The 24,968-nt window shown below is 41.6% G+C and overlaps 1 protein-coding gene across 4 annotated transcripts in view; it reads left to right on the forward strand.

Annotated features, from left to right (window-relative positions):
- epn2 (epsin 2) overlaps nucleotides 1–21,500 on the forward strand; it is a 95,031-nt gene extending 73,531 nt beyond the window's left edge. For 3 of the 4 annotated variants that reach the window (XM_086000538.1, XM_086000540.1, XM_086000539.1), the window contains 6 exons: nucleotides 3,297–3,404; nucleotides 4,695–4,842; nucleotides 5,512–5,679; nucleotides 7,396–7,491; nucleotides 11,468–11,686; nucleotides 15,644–21,500. In XM_086000538.1, the coding sequence (XP_085856664.1) occupies nucleotides 3,297–3,404; nucleotides 4,695–4,842; nucleotides 5,512–5,679; nucleotides 7,396–7,491; nucleotides 11,468–11,686; nucleotides 15,644–15,963 (1,059 nt within the window). In that variant the 3' untranslated portion in view covers nucleotides 15,964–21,500. The remainder of the gene's footprint in view (nucleotides 1–3,296; nucleotides 3,405–4,694; nucleotides 4,843–5,511; nucleotides 5,680–7,395; nucleotides 7,492–11,467; nucleotides 11,687–15,643) is intronic. The other variant, XM_086000541.1, reaches the window with a different exon arrangement.
- The last annotated feature ends 3,468 nt before the right edge of the window (nucleotides 21,501–24,968 follow it).

The raw sequence follows: 24,968 nt of genomic DNA on the forward strand, positions 1-24,968 counted from the left end.
CTTATTACGAATGCTCCTCGCATTAAGACACAAAGCCTTCAGGCTTGTTTTTTTTAACACTCTTAGACCTTTTTAGAATTACTATTTACTGTGGTCATGTTTGATTTAAACCCTTGATTTCTCTGACTGCCACTTTTGCTTTTCTCCTTCCTGTCTTTTACTTCTGTCCTTGCTTCCCTTTCCTCTGTCTCCCTGCACAGGTTCCCAACCCCCTGCCATTTTAGTTTAAACCCTCCCCAACAGCACTAGCAAACACTCCCCCTAGGACATCGGTCCCGGTCCTGCCCAGGTGCAAACCGTCCGGTTTGTACTGGTCCCACCTCCCCCAGAACCGGTTCCAATGTCCCAGGAATTTGAATCCCTCCCCCTTGCACCATTCCTCTAGCTGCGTATTCATCTGAAATATCCTTCTATTTCTACTCTGACTAGCACGTGGCACTGGTAACAATCCTGAGATTACTACCTTTGAGGTCCTATTTTTTAATTTACCTCCTAACTCCCTATATTCAGCTTTTAGGACCTCATCCCAGTTTTTAACCTATATCGTTGGTACCTATATGCACCACGACAACTGGCTGTTCACCCTCCCCCTCCAGAATGCCCTGCAGCCATTCCGAGACATCCTTGACCCTTGCACCAGGGAGGCAACATACCATCCTGGAGTCTCGTTTGCGGCCACAGAAATGCCTATCTATTCCCCTTACAATAGAATCCCCTATCAGTATAGCACTCCCGTTCTTTTTCCTCCCGTCCTGTGCAGCAGAACCACCCATGGTGCCAGGAAGTTGGCTGCTGCTGCCTTCCCCCAATAAGCCATCTCCCTCAACAATATCCAAATTGGTATATCTGTTTGAGAGGGGGATGGCCATAGGGGACCCCTGCACTACCTGCCTGCACCTACTACTCTACCTGGCGGTCACCCATTCCTTTACTGCCTGTGCAGCCTTTACCTGCGGTGTGACCAACTGATTAAACGTGATATCCACGACGTCCTCAGCATCGCGAATACTCCAATATGTATCCATTCGCAGCTCCAGCGCCGCAATGCGGTCTGCCAGTAGCTGTAGCTGGATACACTTCCCGCACACAGTCGTCAGGGACACAGGAAGTGTCCCTGATTTCCCACATAGTGCAGGAGGAGCATGCCACGGGGCCGAGCTGTGCTGTCATGACTTACCCTTCAATTAATTTAAATTAAATTAAATCAAATCAATACCACCAATTAAACTACAATTAAATGATATACTCAAGGGCAACAGAAAATGCTGGAAATACTCAGCAGGCCAGGCAGCATCCGTGGAGCCAGCATCCGCAGTATTTTGCTATTCTATACTCAAGGGCCCTTGGTTACTAGCACTCCCCGATACACAACAGAGACCTTAGAAACTATAACCACAAAAATTAAGACCTTCTAAACTTTATAAGCTATTAACCTTAACTGTCAAACTGTAGAGTAGTATAAATACCTGGCTGTACTCAGCGAATCAGCTGCTTCCTCTTGCCCGCGTCACATTTTGAGTCGTGGCGTGGTTCTGGAACGCCGCTGCCGGTCTGAGAGATTGACCGGCCTTTGAGAAAAAGCCTGCGAAAGTGAGTTTAAATACTCAGTACTCTCCTGCTGCTCCCGACACCAGCCTCTTCCTACAGGGTGAAAAGTTAGGAAAAACAAAGGCGAAGCAAGGGAGCTACTCCTTCCACTCCTCACCTAACTCTGACTCACCCAACTCGCAGCACTCTGTTGAAACTGCACTCAGAGGTTATTAAACAAAATTAGGGCTCCTGGGATTGGGGGTAATATACTAGCATGGATTGAGGATTGGTTAACAGACAGAAAACGGAGAGTAGGAATAAACGGGTCATTTCGGGTTGGCAGGCTGTAACTAGTGAGGTATCGCAAGGATCAGTGCTTAGGCCCCAGCTATTCACAATCTACATCAATGATTTAGATGAGGGGATCAAATGTAATATATCCAAGTTTGCTGCTGATACAAAGCTAGGTGGGGATGTAAGTTGTGAGGAGGATGCAAGGGGGCTTCAAGGGGATATAGACAGGATAAGTGAGTGGGCAAGAACATGGCAAATGGAATATAATGTGGAGAAATGTGAAGTTATCCTCTTTGGTAGGAAAAATAGAAAAGCAGAGTATTTTTTAAATGGTGAGAGATTGGGAAATGTTGGTGCTCAGAGGGACCTGGGTGGCCTTGTACACGAATCACTGAAAGTTAACATGCAGGTACAGCAAGCAATTAAGAAAACAAATGGTATGTTGGCCTTTATTACAAGAGGATTTGAGTATAAGAGTAAAGATGTCTTACTGCAATTATATAGGGTCTTGGTGAGACCACACCTAGAGTATTGTATACAGCTTTGGTCTCCTTACCTAAGGAAGGATATACTTGCCATAGAGGGAGTGCAACGAAAGTTCACCAGACTGGTTCCTGGGATGGGGGATTGTCCTATGAGGAGAGATTGAGTAGACTAGGCCTATATTCTCTAGAGTTTAGAAGAATGAGAGGTGATCTCATTGAAACATACAACATTCTTACAGGGCTTGACAGGGTAGATGCAGGGAGGATGTTTCCCCTGGCTGGGGAGTCTAGAACCAGGGGTCACAGTCAGAGAATAAGGGGTCGGCCATTTAGAACTGAGATGAGAAATTTCTTCACTCAGAGAGTGGTGAATCTTTGGAACTCTCTACCCCAGAGGGCTGTGGAGGCTCAGTCGTTGAGTATATTCAAAACAGCGATCGATTAGATTTTTGGATATTAAGGGATATGGGGATAGAGCAGGAAAGTGGAGTTGAGGTAGAAGATCAGCCATGATCTTTTTGAATGGCAGAACCTGCTCGCGGGGCCGAATGGCCTACTCCTGCTCCTATTTCTTATGTTCTTTAAATTTCTCAGCTGAAGTCTAGGCATCTGTGACATAATCGGACCCGCTCCAGTTAATTGGTCTGGAAACCTGGATGTCTGATTGAATTGCAGTAGCTTCTTTAAAAAACACTGCAATATGCGCCCCTCCAACTTCCGGGTTCCCGACTCCCTCCACCTGCCTCACCCATCGCAACACCAAGGTAAAAATTCAGCCCTGCATGTTAACTTTCTGTGATTTGTGTATTTGATCAGATTCTTCTTCCTCTTGGTTTAGTGCTATCCTTGTAACCACTTTCTCTCTGTTGGGTTAGGAATCTCCATTTAAAAAAAATCAAAGTTCCAAAAAATAGTTGAACTCATTTGTCATTGTGAATGAAGGGAATACTTTGTTGGTAACTAATTTTGTACTGTAATCTTCGTCAGGAGGATCGCCTTCGCCGTGGTGATGATCTTCGGCTTCAGATGGCTTTGGAGGAGAGTCGCAGAAATTCAGCTGTAATAGTGGGTAGCACAGCTCCAAAGAAGAAAAAGGTAAGGGTTACGCTGTCTGCTTCTGAATATAACCTAGGGGCCATAAATATAAGATAATCACTAATAAATTCAGTAGGTAATTCAGGAGAATCATCTTTACCCAGAGGGTGGCTAGAATGTGGAACTCGCTACCACAAGGAGTAGTTGAGTTGAATAGTTTAGATGCATTTAAGGAGAAGCTAGATAAGCACGAGGGATAAAGGAATAGAGGGATATGTTGATGGAGTTAGATAAAGAAAGGTGGGAGGAGGCACGTGTGGAGCATAAACACTGGTATGGATCTTTGGGCTGAATGGCCTGTTTCTGTGCTGTAAATACTTTGTAATTGGTTGAGTTATATTTCAAGATTCACGGTCTGTAGATAAGTTAGTCTTGAAATTAAAGGTCATGTTTTAAGGCTACTGTATTGGCGGGTGGGGACGCGAGTGCGGGGTTGTGTGGTAATTTGACTTGGCAAATACAGTAATAACATTTAAAGAGTATCTCGTTATTTAATAACCTATTTTAAAAACTTGATTACAAAATGACTCAATTTTTCAACTACTGTATCGCTCCTCTCAGTACTGGCTCAGAATCTTATTTTTGCTAATCATGTGTGCTGTTCCCCTGTCAGAGCTGCTATTATTTATGTGGTGACTGATGAATATAAACCTTAATTACTTGGCAGTAAAGGTATGTAATCTACTCCAGATGTATGTTTAAATGTTTTTAAAAAAAAAACTGATCCAGCTACTAGATCAGGATACTGATTGGTATTGTACCATGGAGTAGTGGGACACTGGTTTGTATCAATCTTCATTTGCTGATTTCTCGGTATCAGTTATGCTGTTACGGGATTTGAAAACCAGAAGCTGAGCACTTTTCCATAGAAAGGAAGAGTCAACCATTGGCCCCTCTTGCACAGCTCCCGCAGCCACATGAAAATGACATTGGGAAAAATTTGCCTGCCCGTTTCTTTCACTTGTGGATGGTGCAGGAAAGAATAGGTACCAGTGAGGGAGGCTTCCCACTGTATGTCCCTTTCAAAAAAAAGGTATTGCTCAATAATTTTTCAGTCCTGAAAGTAAGAGTATTAATTAATTATAGAAAAAATGTAATGTAGATCAGAGGAAACAATTTTTTAAAATGTGATCCAATTTGGAATTCTAAAAATCTGAAAACTACATTGAATGATGTATCAGCCTGAATTTATCCCAGGTCTGAATATGTTTTTATTTCACAGTAACTTTTCTTTCAGTATTTCTGTTGAGTAACCTTTTCTTTCCTTCCCTCCTCCCAATTAAATAACAGGCACCCATGATTACCCTCGTGGATACCTTGTCACCATCACAAAAAAGTGAAACCTGGCAAATATCTATCCGACCAGTTCCGAGAGATAGACCTGACCCATGGGAAGGAGCAGGCAGCCCAGTAGCATCTGACCCATGGCAATCGCTTGGTAAGATTACTTGTACAATGAAAGTGCCTTTCGCATTTGTGTCGTGAGAATGTTGCCGGGTCCTTTGGAAATTAACTTACCTGATAATTTAAATTTTTAGCACTAAATTCCCACTTTGCTGTATTACTTTGCTTAATTCAAACTATTGAATATTTTGAATTTTTTCAGTGCAAAAAATAACTTTGCAATTTAATCAATTAAATATGAACTGATCTATCAGCTTGAATTAAATATATTGAAACTGTAGAGCTATCTGAATATCTTCTTCTAAATATTAAGCTGCTGGAGTACAACTTAAAACATGAACAATCAGCCAAATATAACCAAGGACAATTTGCTTTGTGTGTGATCAGAGACTTCTTCTATAGGTAGTGCCATAGCATGTAAACTCACCAGCGAAGTATTTAATAATTCATTAGTGTCAGATATCTTTTGAAATTTAGTTTTTGAAATATTACTCGAGTCTTACTTTCAGGTGGTAATCACCCTGTTCTTCATCTAGTAGCCTGGCCAGGAACTGGCAGTATTCACCCATTGTCGGTAACCAAGTTCAAATATCAATTTATGTTGTAACTGGATGGGAGTCTAGAGCCACATCTGATTAGCTTATTCTTAGCTGATAAAATGCATTTTTTCAGATGATACCAAGGTATTTGTCTTTGGTTCTAGATACCAAATCGACTGCTGCTGTTGATCCTTGGGGTGCTTCTGCTTTATCCGCCACACAGACACTTTCTAAAAATGTAGACCCATGGACGTCTTCGCAGACCACCTCTGCTGTTGTGACGTCTTCAGCAGACCCCTGGGGATCAGGTCCTTCAGCTGATTCTATTTCTGGTAAGCCTATTGAGTCCTGTGGAGATGAAATTGTAATTTTCCAGTTTGCCACCTATTGTCAGTATCATGCCCTCCAAGGGCAGGCATAATACAGGGCTATGCGTAGTAAAAGTCTTCTATTCATCCCTTAGAAGTTGCCTCACATCATCTTCTGAAGACACTCTGCCACACTAGTGGTATTTTTTAAATTCCAACATTATCAACCTTTGAATTATCTCTGAGTGAAACTTGTTATAGTATCAATTAATGCTGAATTATGAGCAGCTTTTTATTGCCCACTGGACACAGGGTTGATGCAACCTAAAATCACTTATTTCTGCTGTCTGAGTAGGAAATTGCAGACGTGTTTATCATTTCACCGTGACTTTAAGTCAAACCAACTAGATTTATCTGTAGGTCCAGGGACTAATGGCATCCATCCAATGAACTTCATATTTCAATTAGATCCTAGCTACATAAATTGATGCACCCTGTTAATATAGCATTCAAGTTGCATGTATTCAAAATCCTGTCCTTTTTTAAAACATCTGATATTCTGATGGATGTGACTGGAACATTTAGTAAATATTGTGTCTGATCTTATTTACAAAGCGTACCAGAGACGTCAAGGGACAGTATGTGATTACTGCCTCAGCTTTAACTTTATGTACCCAGTGGTGATTTCCTGCAAATTGTACTCGAGTCTAAATAGTTTTATAATTGTAGATTTAGACTTGCAGGACTACAGATTAAGCACACAATTTTAAAGCAAATCTGTTCTTGCTTGGTAGTTTGACAAATGACAGCAAAACTGTGTACGGCACTTTTTGCCAAATAACGTGCATTCTTAAATGAAAACTATATTTTTTTTTAAAAAGCAAGTAACTAAGGATTTAGCTTGCGTAAATCCTGTGTGCATTTGACATGTTTGCATTTGACTAGTATTCTAATCGTTGCTTATCAGAATTGAGCTGTGTAATTTGTTAATCATGGTCTAAACACCAATAAAGTATCAAAGCAGTAAGATACTCACGATGTGGTCTCCTCTACATTGGGGAGACCAAACACAGATTGGGTGACCGCTTTGCGGAACACCTCCGTTCAGTCCGTAAGGGTGACCCCGAGCTTCCGGTCGCCTGTCATTTTAATTCACCGCTCCATTCCCACTCTGACCTCACCGTCCTTGGCCTCTTGTATTGTTCCACGGAAGCTCAACGTAAACTCGAGGAACAGCACCTCATCTTCCGATTAGGCACTCTGCAGCCTTCCGGACTCAATATCGAGTTCAACAATTTCAGATCATAACCTCGGCCCCTATTTCATTTTTTCTTGTAATTTTTCCACTCCTTTCCCCCCCCCCCCCCCCTTTCCTTTTGTTTCTCTCTCACACCTGGCAGCTATCTCTTGCCCTGCCAGTACACTTTACACCTAATCTCAGCCTATTACCATCTCGTCTAGCTTCTAATCTCTTTTACTTCTTTTGTTTCTTTTATTCTTTTGTCCGATCGCAGCCCTGCCTTCGATCTAGTTTCTTTTCTTTCCAGTTTTGAAGAAGGGTTCGACCCGAAATGTCAACTCAAGTTTCTCTCCACGGATGTTGCCTGACCTGCTGAGTTTTTCCAGCATTTTCTGTTGTTAGTAAGATAATAAAGCTGACTTAAATGAATTGCAGTTTAAAGTAAATCTTAAATTATAGTCTACTGTGATTTCCCTTCCACACCCCCACCACCATTGCAGGCAGTACAGTTTTTGACCCCTTCAGCACCTTAAATGGTGCAGCAAAGGATGACTTTGCTGATTTTGAAGACCTTCGCACTTCATCAAAAAAAACAGGTAACAAAATGTTTATTTTGTTTATCTATGTCTCCGGTGTCATTTTCCATCTTGATCCAGTTTCATAGATGAAAGTGATTCTTCAGCATGGTAGCCACATAACCCTGCTAGATGTAACTCTGTTTTCTAGAATGTTTAGTCCCATGTGATGGTTCTTTTACCTGAGAGTTCAGCTGACGTTTACAATATTCATTCTCAAATGTGCCATTTCCAATACGTTTTGCTCCAAGTATATGCTGTAATTTGTATTGTGTGTTTTTTCTGACACAGCTGTGGTACAGAATACTCAGTGGGAAGCGTTTGAATACGGATTTTAATCCCACAAGCAAATGAGACCTACATAGACTTGTGGCTACAGTGTTTGTGAGCCATTTTGTTTCCCTTATTTGAGAGTTAGCTGTGATATTCAACAACTTGTCATTGAACATGCATTTTATATTTGTAGATGGTAGGCAGTTCCAAGACTGTAATTCACTCAAATGCTTATAACTGTCAAAATAAAATTGTCACATTAAGTAATTTCCAATAGACAGAACCCCAAGATTAAAGTGCAGCCTTAAATTCAGTGCCACTCTTTTAAAAACAAAATCTAGTATCCAAGTACTTCTTAAATGTGATGAGTGTTTCTGCCTCTACCACCCTTTCAGGCAGTGAGTTCCAGACCCTCACCACCCTGCTCCGCCATTCAATAAGATCATGGCTGATCTTCGACCTGTACTCCACTTTCCCCTGATTCCCCTAGAATCCAAAAATCTATCTATCTCAGCCTTGCCTTTACTCAACGATTCAGCATCCACAGTCCTTTGGGGTAGAGAATTCCAAAGATTCACAACCCTCTGAGTGAAGAAAGTCTTAAATGGCTGACCCCCTTATCCTGGGACTATGCCCCCTAATTCTAGACTCTCCAGCCAGGGGAAACAACCTCTCCGCATCTACCCTGTCAATCCCCCTCAGAATCTTGTATATTTCAATGAGATCACCTCTCATTCTTCTAAACTCCAGAGAGTATAGGCTCAATCTCTCCTCATAGGACAACCCTCTCATCCCGGGAATCAATCTAATGAACCTTCGTAGTGAACGGATAAGGAGACCAAAACTGTGCGCTGTACTCCAGGTGTGGTCTCACCAAAGCCCTGTACAATTGTAGCAAGACTTCCTTCCTCTTGTACTCCAACCCCCTTGCAATAAAGGCCGACATGCCATTTACCTTCCTAATTGTTTGCTGTACTTGCATGATAACTCTGTTTCCTCTACGAGGACACCTAAATCTCTCTGAACACCAACATTCAATAGTTTCTCACCATTTAAAAAAAATTGTTTTTCTATTCTTCCTACCAAAGTGAATAACCTCACATTTCCCTACATTATACTCCATCTGCCACGTTATTGCTCACTCACTTAACCTGTCTATATCCCTTTGTAGGCTCTTTGTGTCCTCCTCACAGCTTACATTCCCACCTAGCTCTGCATCATCAGCAAACTTGGATACATTACATTCAGTCCCTTCATCTAAGTCATTTAATATAGACTGTAACTAGCTGAGGCCCAAGCACTGAGCCTTGCGGCATCCCATTAGTTACAGCCTGCCAACCTGAAAATGACTCGTTTATCCCTACTCTCTGTTTTCTGTATGTTAACCAATCTTCTATTCATGCTAATATATTACCCCCAACCCCCATGAGCCCTTATCTTGCATAAAAACCTTTTATGTGTGGCACCTTATCAAATGGCTTTTGGAAATCCAAATATGCTACATCCACTGATTCTCCTTTACCTACCCTGCTAGTTACATCCGCAAAACACTCGAATAAATTTGTTAAACACGATTTCCCTTTCATAAAACCATGTTGACTCTGCCTAATCATATTGGCCCTGAAATTAGGATCAGGAGCTTGCCGTGGGTGCAAGCCCCCGATGTGCACTCACCCTGCGCGCCGACATCTGAAGCCCGGGCCTGCTTGCATTTCCTGTCACTGGCCCGGTTCAGATGTCGGCGCGATGTGCTTACCTGATCCAGCGATGTGCCGGCTGGGATCAGGTGAGCACTGTGCAGCCAATCAGGGGAGGGGAAACTCATTCATGAGTTTGACAGTAAGAGCTGTCAAACTCATGAAAACTCCTGGCCCCAAAACACTACTTAAACCTGAAAGAAAATTTAAAAAAAAAACATTGCGCTACTTAAATGAACAATAAAGAACTCTGAAAAACTATTTTAAACAATAATTTTAAAATTTGAAAAAAAAAATTAAATAAAAAATCAGGGCTAAAACTAAACTTACCTTACTGTAAATTCTTTAAAAATAACAAACCTGTGGGGAAAAAAAATTCTCAATTGTACTAAAAGCCCACTTACCTGAAAAACTAAGTACTTACGTGTGGTTTTTCAATGCGAAAAGACCCGAGGCCTTTACACACGCGCAACTCTGGGGGGAAAAAAAAGGAATTTCACTGCGCACGCGCTGCCTGTGCAGGCGCACGCATTCTGCCTCTTAACCCCTTGGGTCAGAGGACAGGAAATGCCGGTTTTCAGCGCATGCGCTGTGCATGCTGAAAACCGGCAATTCCTCCGGGCACCAGCGTGAGTACCCCGTCCGTACTCACGCGTTGTGACAGGAATTACTGGGCCATTATGATTTTCTAAGTGCCCTGTTACCATTTCCTTAATAATGGATTCCAGCATTTTTGTGACGCCTGATGTCAGGCTAACTGGCCTGTAGCTCCCTGTTTACTCTTTCCCTCCTTATTTGAATAGCAGGGTTACATTTGCTACCTTCCAATCTGCTGGGACTGTTCTAGAATCTAGAGAATTTTGGAAGATCATCAGCTGAAGATGTCCAGGCGATATCACCCATGTTGTATCAAATTTTGGGGATGGTTACAGGATTTATAGATAGAATCATAGAATCTTACAGCTCAGAAGAGGCCATTAGTCATATCGAGTCTGTGCCAGCTCCTTGAAAGAGCTATCCAATTAGTCCCACTCCCCTGCTCTTTTCCTATAGCCCTGCAAATGTTTCCTATTCAAGTATATATCCGATTCCCTTTTGAAAGGTACTACTGGGCAAATAACCTCCACATTGACCCATTTGAAGGGTCATGGCCAAATGCATTCATAAGGAAAAACAGAAGATCTTTTAACACATTTTTCTCGAATCTGCTAACCTCACTGTGCTTTCTCTCTTAAGATACTAATAGGGAATACAAGTTACTCAGAGAAATTTCAGTGTTTCCTTGATGCTGTGGTTTCCCATCCCCTCCCCCCTTCTCTGACATTGAGCATACATCTATCCCGTGTGCTACACAAAAGATTATAAATGCTTCAGCTGAAGTCCTAGCTTTCCATGGTTCCCTTGTCCTAAAAGGTTGCTAAGGTGTGACCTACTGTTCAAGGAGAAAATTTAGTTTCTTGCTGCAAGCAATAAGAACCAGCCTCCAAAAAGAAGATATCCGTATCACCTTGCTCCATGTGAGCTAATATTGGCATTGAGAACAATTGAAGTTCTTGGTTAAACATAATACTGTGCAGTTGCAACAGATCAGTCGCAACAGTTTTGACATTTCCCACTATCAGGAGGGGGATTTATGTTATGCAGCTTCCCAACCATAAATGCTGTTTCCATGTTTAGATGATCAGTAGTGGTTGTTATCAATAAACAAAGGTTAAATATGAAAGCTGTGAGTTGGGCAGGATTGTGATTTTATGGTTAACTGTGTTGATCCTGTAGTTTTTAGTGCATGCAGCACTATTGATACCTACAGAGGACAGTTAGCATTATAGTAAAAATGCAGTATTGTACTTAAGTAAATAGTTTAATTCAGGCTACTGTACACAGGAAATGATACAGACCAGTGGATATAAAAATACAATAATTCAAGTAATTACCATTAGCATTTGATAGCTGCCTATCCTGCATTATTGAATTGTCTCGAAGTTTTTTTCAACTTTGAGTTAAATGTTTGTCAATTTTTACTTTAGGCGAGACTGACCTATTGGGAGGAAGTTCTAGGCCCAGTGGTTCAATTAGTCCAGATTTATTTGATGCTCAATTCACTAGTTCAGCACCATCAAGGCAGACTGCAGCTCGGAAAACACCAGAGTCCTTTCTGGGCCCTAATGCAGCTTTGGTGAATCTGGATTCCCTGGTATCCAAGCCTGTGCAACCTTCCAGTATATCTAATCCTTTCCTGGCTTCAGGTATGAATATCATAAATGATTTCCTTGTAAATTGAACTCTGCTCCCTGTTCTGAAGTGTAGTGGTAATGCTTTGTAAATCACAACTCTTATGATTTTAGTAATAGAGTTTTGTGATTAGTTTGTGTCAGGGCTTGTATATTTAGTTGTCTTTCTATATGGTGGAATTTATTGAAAATAGATTGAGAATATATTGCAAGGTAGCCTTTGTGGTTCCCATCACACTTGAGACTTTCATGCTAGCATTCAACTCTATTTCCGTAAGATGGCTAATTCCAAATCTAATCAGATAATTAAATGACGGATTTCCCCATGCCCCTCACTGATTTTACTGCAGTTGTTATTTGTACTCTCCTCAAGGTGGTTGCACACATTGAGAAATATTGGTTATTTCCCACCACATCTGAGATAGATTAAACCGGTATGTTTGTCGTACAGCAGCTTAGGAAATTGGCTCTGGCATTTTAGTAAGTGTTTGTGGTTATTGTGGCTCCTTCCAAGTCAATAGAACACGGCAGTGGGAGCTCAGTAGATGTGGAGAAGACATGATGTGAAAGGGAAATTACTATCTGCAGCTTTACTTCCTCAACTGATCTGCATACATCACGCTTTGCCACTTGCTTCTTTCTTGATCACGTAGCTATATTGTAATAGAAAGGGAAAAGATTATTGATGACGCAAAGTTGTTTAACATTTGTCATAAACATGTAAGCAGTACTATCATTTTACTGTATCTGAGACACTGTAAAAGAAACGCAGATGGTAATAATAAATGGAAAGCCAGCTATCCTTGCTCAGAGATGTGAGGCCCAAAGTGTTGAATGGTTCTCTGATCTTTTACACACAATCTTCTCTCTTTGCAAGAAACATGCCGTGAAGTTAACAAATAACCCCTGGATAAATTGTTCAGCACACTGCTTCACCAGCCAATATCTGTGTTATAATTTTCAGCTGTGCCATTTATTTCTCTCGTGCATAGCACCAAGGAATGCTCTCATAAGTGCACCATCACTCCTTAGAAACTGCAGTATAACCATCTATACATAGCATCTGGTAATGTAGCATTGTCCAGGGTCAAAACGAACACCCTCAAATGATTTGCTCACTGGAAATGAGACAAACCCTCTCAGTTTTGCCTACTCTTCACATACCAGAGGAATAATCATTCCTTGTTGGTTGCCGTCCAGTTAAAGCAGTCGCACTCCGCAAGAAGTTCACTCTACTTGCATCTAGCATGCTGGTTACGTGACCCCCCTCCATCCCTTCCTTGAGCAGGCCGAACACGTATGGCTATTTCACTACAGACAAGCTATGATGTGGAACCGTACCATGCCAAATGGCGGCCTCCTGTGCAGGAAACCTCTATGATTCTATGATGCCACATTGGGATTCCCTGAACAATTGATATTATGTTCCCTGGATAAAATGACTCCTTAACCTTGCACTATGCTATGAATCCAGCACTGTCTGTCTGCCTTCCCATTTAACAGCTCTGACCTCATCCTGTTTGTTTACTAAAAGTAAAAGTAAAATTTACTTTTACTTTTAAAAATGTGAACAGCCTGTTTTTGGTCTATTCTTGTAGATGATATTCTTATCCGTACTTTGCTGTGAGTGTTGTTAAAAGTCATGTTCAGCACCATAATTGAGGCCTCGCTCATGTGAACTGAAATATAACCTTGTACATACAGAATCGAATAATGTAACACTGCGGAAGGAAGTAAATCCACCTGCTCGTCTTCAAATAGTACCACGGGATCTTTTACGTACCCTGAGTGGGCAGGTGGGGCCTCGGTTTAATGTCTCATTGGAAAGATAGTACAGCACTCCTTTAGTACTGCACTGGAGCGTGAGCTTAATTTTCGTGCTCGGAGTCTCTGGAATGGGGCTTTGTGATTCCTCATCAGTCAGTTGTAGTTTGCATTGTATGAGTTCTGCAACAAGTTTAGGAAAAGATGGAGAAATGGCATTTTGAAAAGTTGTAGAAGCATATGAAGCAATGAATGACCCAAACATTAACCACTGATATGGTTCAATGTGCTGAGCCCTCGGGATCATCCTGCTTCCACGGTTTTTTGAGCTCAATTTCATTTCATAAGAATAAATCGACTAAAGAAAATATGAACAAGAAGCATCAAAATCAGTGCATCAGTCTGGGATTTTACACACACAAATTGCAAATAGGAAATTGTTCTTCATCCAGCTAGAGGTCTCCTAACTAGCTGGATCAATATGGAGGCAGGATTGTCTGCTTTCTTCTGGGATTTTGTTGCTTCTGAATCGCATGAAGACTGCTACCTTAGATGCTGTGCTAGATACATGTAGTTTGGATAGCCTGAGATTAGTTGCTTGTTTGTACTTATAATCTATATTATGGTCCAGTACATGCCCAAATGTACTCAAAACCTGGTCTTTGATGCAAGTCTTGAGCTAATGCTGATCTGAGGCAAACTGAAATAAAGGAAATCTGCATTTCTTGCTGTTTTTGATCAGATTTGCAGGCCTCCACAACAAACTCCGTACCATTGTCACCAATTCCCCCCGGCCCTCCCATCGACCATTGTCACCAATTTCCACCCCCCCCCCCCCCCCCCCCCCACCCGCCCGGCCCTCCCATCGACCATTGTCTCAGGCTTAACCAGACTATTTGCACTCTCCGCATCCTTTTCAACCCCAAGCTGAGCTTCTCATCCCATGCACTTTCCAACATATAGACTGCCTACTTCCACCTTAACATCATCCACCTCCTAATATTTCCTTTGTCTCAGCATCCATTTTTGTCTGATTACACCTCTGTGAAATACCATGGGACATTTTTCGACATTAAAGGCACTGTATAAATGCAAACTGTTGTCTTTATGAACCTCTTTCCTTCTGCTTTACAAAATGGTATTTCTAGGCCAGGAAAAAGACCCAAGAGAATTAGAAATCTTAAGCCTGTAGTGTGCAATACAAATGCAAAAGCGCATTACCATTGTAAAGGAATTCCTGATTGTTAAAATACAAGAATCCAGATGGGTTCCTCAGTGTTATTCCTAATGCTATGCTGCGATATATTTAAAATACATAAATGATCGAATTCTTTGTAGGGAGAGGGTATTTTAATAATTCTGTCTGTTACTGTGCTACATCGCCATAATCTTTGGTAGCCAAATAAAAGTAAGGCCATTATTAGAGTCTGTTTTGTAAAGCTATTAAATTGTCTACTTTCAAAGACTTGGGGTAAAAATTGGGTAGCGGATCGCCCCGAGAAAGTTAGCGCCCCGAGAGGGAGGAAGGGCGCTACTGGAAGCGCCCCGCATCCCTCTTGGGGCACTGCGAGCCAATATCGTGGTACTGCAGGCCTTCCCCTTATTAAAGGGGAGGGGCATGGCGCAGTGCGCCCTGGCACCCAGCTGGGCCACCAGGGATCGGGAGTGCCAGCAAACGAGCCCAGCACTTAAGAGGAGTGCCGGGCTCACGGAGAGCAGCCGGCACCCCATGGGGGCCGGGGATGGCAACGGGGGCAGGTGCCGGCAGGTGGCCAGCAACAAAAATGGCCGCCCGCCACCTCCCCTTTAACCAGCGCCGCCCCGGCCGCAGCTAGGCCCCCTGACCCTGGCAGACATAGCATCCGGCGGTAAGTCGGGGGGGCGCCACCCAATGTTCCAGCCGGGGTGCTGCCACCCAATGTTCCAGCCGGGGCGCTGCGCACGGCGATGAAATCATCACTGACAGCACAGCGCCATGCGGCGCTAACGGTTAGTGCCGCCGCTAGCCTGCTTAATTTCGCAGGAGGCGTTAGCGGCACTGCGCCCAGGCGCTAGTTGATTTGCACCCTGTTAGCGAACGGGAGGTGCAAATCAACCGAATTTAGCCCCTTTGTTATTTAATGTAGCAATATTTGTTTGTGTGTCTTGTAAAAATTTAATTTAATTTTACTGATGTTCAATTATAACTTTGTGCATTTTTTTTTGTAGGTTCAACTCCAGTCCAGGTCACTCAGATTAATCCCTTTCAAATTAACCAGCCGCAGCCTCCTACACTGAATCAAATGCGAGCAAGTCCTTTGATGGCCCCAGGACAGTCTACATTTGGCACCATGCCTGCAGTCAGTATGGAGCCAATGCCACTCGCCTCCATTTCAGCACCAATGGCAATGGGCATGGTTCCAGTGCCTGTTATTGGTAGGATGGGTACAGGAATGAACAGTGCCGGAACAATGCCCCAACCACTTTTTTCAACAGGCATCCCTCCGCCTACATCCCAGACCACTACAACTAATCCTTTCCTATTATAAAAGACCAGAGGAAAAACTTTCATTACAGAGAGAAAACCTAGATAGGAGCGTGGCTAGCTGAGTTAAATGTACTCTAGACTGCATTTATGGGTGTGGTGAGGAAACCTTCACAGTAGGTTCGGATTTTGCTGTGCTGGTTTTTATGAAGTACATATTGACGGTGGTTAATTTTCACTATTTTCTAAAGAAGCTATTTGCTGCCAATGGAGGTATATGGTGACTGAACATTTAGTTGAACAGTAGTAACGTGAATCTAATATTCACACCTATTGAATCCTCCAATCCTTAAGTGCATATTACAGTTTGTCCAAAGGTAACACAGTGTTTTGTGTGGTATATTCACTGTTTACACTGGTTTTGCATATTTCACATGTCACCTGACTATTGACCTGGTTCAAAAAAATTATAAAGGCCACAATGACTGTTTTCAAGAATTAGAAGTTTGCTTCCTAATCAAAAAAGCAAATATGGAACTTAAATAACCAAAATCACAACACCAATAAACCTACAAAACCCTGATTTCATAGCTGATGAATGGAAGATAATTTTGCAAACCTGTTCATAGCAGTAAGGAATTTTTAATTGTGCTGTGTTCTGAATAGGCTGTTACAAAGTTGCTTTTGAATTTGGACTGTTGCATGCACCTTTAATCGCTGTTTGAAGCAACGTTCTAGGCACTGGATGCTATTTAAGCAGAAGGTATCAGTTATTGTTCAGTATTAATTAATTATGGTTCAGTACTGATACGAATGAAATTCCTTGTAAAGTTGTGATCATTAAAAATCATTGCAATGATAACGAACAAACTATTTACAAAAGTTTCAGTAACTTGAAGAGAAGATGATTTTTTTAAGTGGGAGAAAGCTGCATGCATCAGTCGGTTTCTGTTATTGAAATATAAGATTTGCTAATGGTGACGATGGCTATTCTCTAGAATATTTAAAAATACTTGTCTAGGTGAGAGGTTGTAGTGTCCACCATTGTTAATGCAACAAAGTAGACACCAGACATTTAGTAAATATAGAGTTTAAAGGAAAAACTTACATCAGTGTATCTTTGGAATCTAGGTGCTTTTTATTTTATTTCTTTTAGATTTTACTAAGTAATATAAACATTAAGCTAATTCAGACTCGACATCGGTATATGCAGTTAATCCTGTACACTTTGCACAGCTTTTTTTAATAGACGAGTCTTCATGTAAAAGTTAAATAGCCAAGTTTTAGAGTCTGTAATTTGCAACCATATTGTAGTTTACAAAAGTTTTATGCTATTTTTAACCTTTCTGTCTAGGGATTTTGGTAAAATTTTGCAAGCGTGTTTTTTATCTGCTTTAAAACATTGTGTTGACAGGTGCCATGAAATGTGCGGTCCAAATTGTATCTTTGCTTCATTGTGGAGAGAAAGATTAAGCTCTGTATTTTAGAAAGAGAAAAGGGAATCCAGTAATTGAGTGTATTTGTGTATTGCGTTCAGTGTGTCATGTTGGTTAAACACTAAGTGCATAGCAGTTTATAAAGTTTTGTAATGAATTTGAAAACAGATTTTCTTTTTGAATAAATGGATGACCAGACAAGTTACTTAAGGATGAATTGCTATGCAGAGAAGGTAGATAGTAGTCCTACATTTTTATTTAAGTAACTTAAATGGGCAGACTACAGTGATCAGTCCATGCATTGCTTTTAATGAATGAGGAATTTTCTATCCTCTTAAGGTGGCAGGAGTGGATTATGACATTTGAGAGTGCGTGTTTTGCGCAGAGTTCATACGCTTATTTTTTGTCTAGGAAATGAGTTTTGAAGACATGGCCAACAGCAAGTTAATATTCCTTTAAAGGGAAAGTGAAAAGCTTGGATTTGTTTCCTCATCCAAATTCATTTACTTTTATAAAGAAAAACAACAATAACTTACATTTCTATACCATTAAGTACAAAGAGATGTCTTGGAGTGGTTTACAGGGCAGTGGATAGTGAGCAATCTGGCATTATAATTTTAGTGATCAACATTTGCTCAGTGTAGATATCAATTGCCAGGTACCATTTCTTCTAATATCACTTGACATGTGTATAAGATATTTCATACCCACGTTGGATAACTATTGTGAATAACCTGTCACAATTTTTATCCTGCTCAGATCTGCATTCAGAAGTTGAATAGATTCGTTTTGTATCACCTGTCATCCATATTTAAGTAAAATGCTGATTTCCAGCTGATATAATTTTGCTTAGATACAGACAACAGGCTGTAAAAAAGAAATACTTACAGTAATAATTCTTTAAAATATAGGTGTGGAATAATTATTCATGTGTCAAACTAATTTGTCTAGTTATAGCATATACAGGCGACAGTGGTGTGCACCTTATTTTTAAAAAATTGTCATTACTAGCAATACATGTATGGCATATTATGTAACTTTTAGAATTTTTCCAAATTTCTGAATATGAAAATTGTATTGCTTTTGAAGTTAATTTGACACTTTAGTGTGTGCATTTTTTATACAGAAAGTGGTCATCTAGATACCAAATATGGAAATGCCACAAACAAAATTCATGCTAAACAAGTTCATTTGGAACGTGACCCTATTTGACCTACCACATATATATTTATAATATAATAACAACAGAAAATGCTGGAAATACTCAGCAGGCCAGGCAGCATCCATGGAGAGAGAAACAGAGTTAACGTTTCAGGTCTGGGACCCTTCATCAGATATTTATATTGTACAAGTCCAGATATTTTGAATTTATTTTGAGTTCTTAGGGTTCATGTGAGTGGGTGAGAGTATGCATGCTAAGAGTGCAGCCACTACTTGTATAGTCTTGCCTTTAGTCACTAGAATTTATACAAAGCTTCTGGTAAGATTTGTATCAACAACTGTTTTCACCATGTACTGTAAAAATGTCTTTGCTGTCATTCTGTTACATAACTTTGCATCAATGTAAATGTACGGTAGTCTGTCATTTGTAACTGTTGTGTAACTTCACGTGTACTGTAGCTATGTATTAATTTTACTACAGGAAGTCGTACAGTAAGATTTTGATGGTCACTTGCATAGTTAATAACTTTAAATGCTTGTCCTTTTTTTATTCAGTATCCTTAACACACCATGAATTAATTAAGCCATGGGACTGGAAAATCAAAGGAAGACATCTCAATTGAAACCTACATGACTTCCCCTTGCTGTGAGATGAAAGCCAACACCCCATGCACATATGCCTATCTTTCTTTTCCCCCACACGATCCAATCTTTATATGACAGCCACTCCTAGCTGCCACTTGTGTGACTTGGCTGAGTTTATTTTCTGTAATAAATCGCTTATTTGTGATGGATCAGGACCAAACCCATGTTCCCGACAAGCTTGGAGGAGGAGATACCTTGAGTGATCGCAGTGATGCTCCCTCTGCCCTGTTTCTCACCAAGTTTTAGGAAGACCTGGAGAGTAGTTTCAGGGTTGAATGAGCTCCTCCCAAACAAAATATTTTACATGATCATTGTAACCCAGTGTTCAGGCAGTTTTTCATGGCTGGTGGATATGGACCTGAAGGACACCTCTTTGTTAGTCACTGATTGCCAAAGGATATTTCTGTAATTCAGTATAATATGCTCTAAAATCTATGGTCTCAGTACCCAGGGTCATCACCATGTATTTGTTTATTGCTGTGTTTCTGCATTTCAAGAGTTTACATATTTACCCCAATACAGGCTATCAGACTGGAGAAAGCTTAAGTGGTGTAAACCATTTGGTAAACCTGTTTTTTTCATATAAAGTGAATCTGGTGAGATCCCTACAAAATAGCTTGCAAGGGCATGTTTATAGGAGCTAGGTTCCAGAAAACAAAAAAGCTAATTGCCCCACAAGAGGACAGTATCCTAGACATTGGAAAAAAATGACTGGTGGTACGCACATTGAGCAGCAAGGTCACAGCAAAACTACCTCAGTCACCAGCACTCTTTTATTGTTTGCACTCCTTCAAAAACATATCTCTGTAATAATTACTCATCAAAAAAAATCTACCTATAGTTTTAGTTTTACATAGAGGTTTAGTCTAGGACACAATATGTGCCTGTTTTGTAATTGCTTTTATTCAGTTCTTTACATTTTCATTCAAAAATATCCACACTAACTTATTATGTTGTCCTCTAATTGAGATAAAGTAGAATTGTCTTTTAATAAGCTACTAAAGATACATGACATGAGAGTTGCACAAGTTCAGAAAAATTTCACTATTGATCTACATTATTTTTATAATGTAAGAGCTTACTAAGAATTTTTTGAATAAAAATATTTTCTGGAACTTGTGGAAACTCAAATGCTTATACCCTTAACTTATGAGCATTTGAATGTGTATCTTCTTTGTTTCTTCCCCTTATTAGGTCTCCGAGTTACGTACAATCTATCACCCAGAAAGTGTGCAAGCACTCTGCTTCTGTCAATACTGCAGACTGTGGCTGCAAATCTGTGTCTCAGTGCCTTGGCATAGGGCTGCATGTTAAAGCCCAAAAAGGCCTGAAACTCTTCAAATGCAAGTGTCTATTGTATCTAATGTGTTTGGAATGAGTGCATTGGATAACATGGCATGGTTATAGTTTTTGCGTACAATTGAGAACTTTGACTTCCTCCAAAATTTAGAGCTCCACTGTGCATATGCAGTCATCCATGCACTTTGTCAGATTTGATGTCCATGCCTTGGTTTCAGGGGGTGCCACATTATTCAGTGTGAATAATCAGTATAATCTGGCTGGTGTATTTTAAACCTCCTTGCTAGTGTACACCACTCCAAGAAATTGAATCCATGCTGGTTGCTTGCTATTATCAACAGTTTGGTGTGTGATTATGATGCAGGTTGGATTGGGTGTTGCGCCAATTCTAGTTGTTAACCTGGAGCGATACATTATTACAGTACCACCAAACTCTCACCTTGATTAGGTTACAGTGGAGGCAATATAGCCAAAGCAGCATAGTTAGTGTGCCTAGGTTAAAATACTAGAATTTGGCTGCTACTGTCTGGACTTGTCACGTATGTTAATTTACGGCTCTTTTATATAAAAAAAAAAAAAAAAATTTTAATTGAAGATAACCCGCTTTTCTTTGCGGTGGGGGGAGGAAGAGGTGAAAGGCGCTTGTGTTATGCTGCGACAGGCAAGTCATTAAAGCCCAGTAGAGGGACTGGTATCTTTTGATTTTCCAGTTATTTGGCTTGCATATTATAAGGCAAAGGATAACTGCATTTAAAGAATGAGGACTACTGCACATAATAGTGAGTAACCTACCTTTTTCAAGTATTATGTTCTGTATATCTACCAAACTCATTCATGATGCTGGGAGCAGGCTGCTTTTTAGGGTATTGTGCTCAACTGTCATTACTGTATAATATAATTTATCATTTGTACTATTGTGACATATGTTCTGTATCTTTTATTTTCTATGTAATGGTTTTGTAGCAATTCACACAAAATGTTATTGTTTATGCCATTTGAACAGCAGCAAAGATCAGGGGCCTGTTGCTTAAATGATGAAATTAAATTGTTGGTATCTGTTGCTGTGGTTTTGATATTTCATTTATTTTCCATAAGAAAAGGTGTCATTTCAATATTGGCTCGAATTTTCCCCTTTTGCGTCGGGTTGGGTGTGTGCGGGCGACGTAGCGGGTCGGGAACGCGATGTTCTGAGCAACGCGTTGCTCAGAGCGGCTTTGACTTAATGGCCCCAATTGAAAGACTCATGCTCGTTTCCCAGCCCTATTAAATAGTGCGGGTCTAATGATGTCATCAATGACTTGTTTCCAGCGCCCATATTTAAAGCTGCCTTGCACTCAACTCATTTGAATGTTGCCAGAGGAGGGTGGAAGGTGTCAAAGAAAGGCCACAGTAAAGCTAAAACTTTGGAAGGATGGATATGCAAAGGCAGAGGGCTGCACCACGGTTCTCTGATTCTTCGCTGCATACTCTTGTGGAGGCTGTCGGAGCACGCAGGGAAGTCTTCTTCCCTGCTGATAAGCAAAGGAGACCTCCACAAGCAAGAAAAACAGCCTGGCTGGATATAGCTAAGGAGGTCAGCAGCAGTAATGTGGTGAGGGGGATCTGGATATAGTGCAGGAAGCGCTTCAGTGATCTCGAGGTTAGGAAAGGTGAGTGCAATGCCACACACATCCTGAAGTGCCTGTCAACACATCCCCATCACTCTGCCTTCCCAAGCCTACTCCTGCACATCATTCCTCATACCAACCTACCGTGCACGTCCACCCATCCCTCTCTATGTACATGCTCACATCCCCATCTGACTAACCACCCCTCACACTCACCCTCATCCTAATGCGATCATAGCAAGTAACAGAAGGAGGCCATTTGGCATTGGCACCCCACTTCCTCATAGTCACACTTTAGAGATGTAACACATCCATTCCTTACACTCATTCCATCACTCTCACTCAATATTCCCTTTCCTTGTTTGCAGGAGAAGAGAGCCCACAAAAACAGCGGGAGAGAGCCAGAGTTGGCCCTCCAGTAATTGCACATCTCACAGCAGCAGAGGAGTTGGCGGTTCTGGAAATTTCGGGATCGAGAGAGAGAGAGAGACGCTGGCAGTGGGAGACAGAGAGAGGGGACATCCCAGCAACCTGGTGACAGAATCACATCTCAAAGCCACGTGGTATACAACAGTCACCCATATGGTGACTTACGTCAGCAGCCAGTGAAATGTCAAGTGCATAATGGTAACGTTAGCCATTTTTATTATAATACTTCTAATTCATCTCTTTACTCTCCCACAGGTCCATCAACCACCTGCCCCCGCCCCCCCCCCCCCCCCCCGGAGGAGGAAGACAACGACTCAGAGGCACCTCCTGCCTCTGAGGGTACAACGTCAGAAGACCCAAGTGCAGCCAGCACCAGCGCAGATACGCACACCTCGGTGGGTCCTTTGCACCATAGAGTAAAGTTGTCACCTAGTATCTCACAATTCACAAGTGAGCAAGAGCAGGTGATGTTGACGGGGACAGCAGTGGAGACTCCTCACCGGAGGGCACAGGATGCTCCAAGCTCTGCTGAGCTGCATGCAGACGCTGAGCCTCGGGGACCATCAAGAAAGAGGGTGATCTTGGAGGGGTAGCAGCAATTGCATGATGCTCTGGCATCTTTTGCAGCCGTGATGTCTGCAAATGTTCAGCGAATGGAGGAGTCCATCTCTAACATGGGCGCCACCATGTCGCAGGCGATGGCGGCGATGTACTCTTCCATGTAAATGTGGCAGTCACATGAGCACGTTAGCTGTGGACAGCAGATGGTAGGCGCTCATAGACCTCCTCTCAAGGAGATATGTAAACGTTGACTTGGGCCGCCTTCGCCCCATTATTGTGCAGCAAGGTGCTCGCTGGCTCCTTACTAGCAGGGAAGTGCGGGTGGCCCATGAGAGGGATGATTGTGAGAGGGGACATGGACGTGCGGGCTCTTCTCAAAGAGCTCCCACTTCTTCCACGTTGCTTCCCCCTCAGTTAGAGCCCTACATGCTTCCTCGGATCGCGATGTCTGAGTCTGGCCCTGCACAGTCACAATTCTAAAAGGTCTAAGAGTGTTAAAAGAACAAGCCTGAAGGCTTTGTGTTTTAATGCGAGGAGCATCTGTAATAAGGTGGATGAATTAGCTGCGCAAATAGATGTAAACGGATATGATATAATTGGGATTATGGAGACATGGCTCCAGGGTGACCAAGGCTGGGAATTCAACATCCAGGGGTATTCAATATTCAGGAAGGACAGGCAAAAAGGAAAAGGCGGTGGGGTAGCATTGCTGGTTAAAGAGGAGATTAACACAATAAGTAAGGAAGGCTATTAGCTCTGATAATGTGGAATCTGTATGGGTAGAGCTGAGAAATACCATGGGGCAGAAAACGTTAGTGGGAGTTGTATACAGACCCCCAAACAGTAATGATGAGGTTGGGGATGGCATTAAACGGGAAATTAGAGATGCGTGCAATAAGGGCACAGCCGTTATCATGGGTAACTTTAATCTACGTATAGATTGGTCTAACCAAATTAGTAACAATACTGTGGAAGAGGAATTCCTAGAGTGTATACGGGATGGTTTCCTGGACCAATATGTCGAGGAACCAACTGGAGATCAGGCCATCTTAGACTGGGTATTATGTAATGAGAAAGGATTAATTAGCAATCTTGTGCGAAGCCCCTTGGGGAGGAGTGATCATAATATGTTGGAATTCTTCATTAAGATGGAGAGTGAAGTAGTCGATTCAGAGACATTTGTACTGAATTTAAATAAAGGAAACTACGATGGTATGAGGCGCGAGTTGGCTAGGATGGATTGGGGAATATTACTTAAAGGGTTGATGGTAAATAGGCCATGGCAAGCATTTAAAGATCGCATGGATGAACTACAGAATTTGTTCATCCCTGTTTGGCATAAAAATAAAACAAAAAAGGTGACTCAACATTGGCTAACAAGGGAAATTGGGGATAGCATAAGATCCAAGGAGAGGACATATAAATTGGCCAGAAAAAGCAGCAAACCTGATAATTCAGCAAAGGCGGACAAAGGGATTAATTAAGAGGGGGAAAATAGAGTATGAGAGTAAGCTTGCAGGGAACATAAAAACTGACTATAAGCTTCTACAGATATGTGAAGAGAAAAAGATTGGTGAAGTCAAGCGTAGGTCCCTTGCAGTCAGAATCAGGGGAATTTATAATGGGGAACAAAGACATGGCAGACCAATTAAATACATACTTTGGTTCTGTCTTCACAAAGGAGGACACAAATAAACTTCCAGAGATGTCGGGGAACATAGGGTCTAATGAGAGGGAGGAACTGAGTATTTGTAGGGAAATGGTGTTAGGGAAATTGACGGGATTGAAGGCCGATAAATCCCATGGGCCTGATAATCTACATCCTAGGGTACTTAAGGAAGTGGCCCTAGAAATAGTAGATGCATTGCTGGTCATCTTCCAAAATTCTATAGACTCTGGAACAGTTCCCATGGATTGGAGGGTAGCTAATG

The sequence above is a fragment of the Somniosus microcephalus genome, chromosome 11, assembly GCF_052327205.1.
Source record: "Somniosus microcephalus isolate GS21.2 chromosome 11, FLI_Smic_1.0, whole genome shotgun sequence".
Classification (NCBI taxonomy): Eukaryota; Metazoa; Chordata; class Chondrichthyes; order Squaliformes; family Somniosidae; genus Somniosus; species Somniosus microcephalus.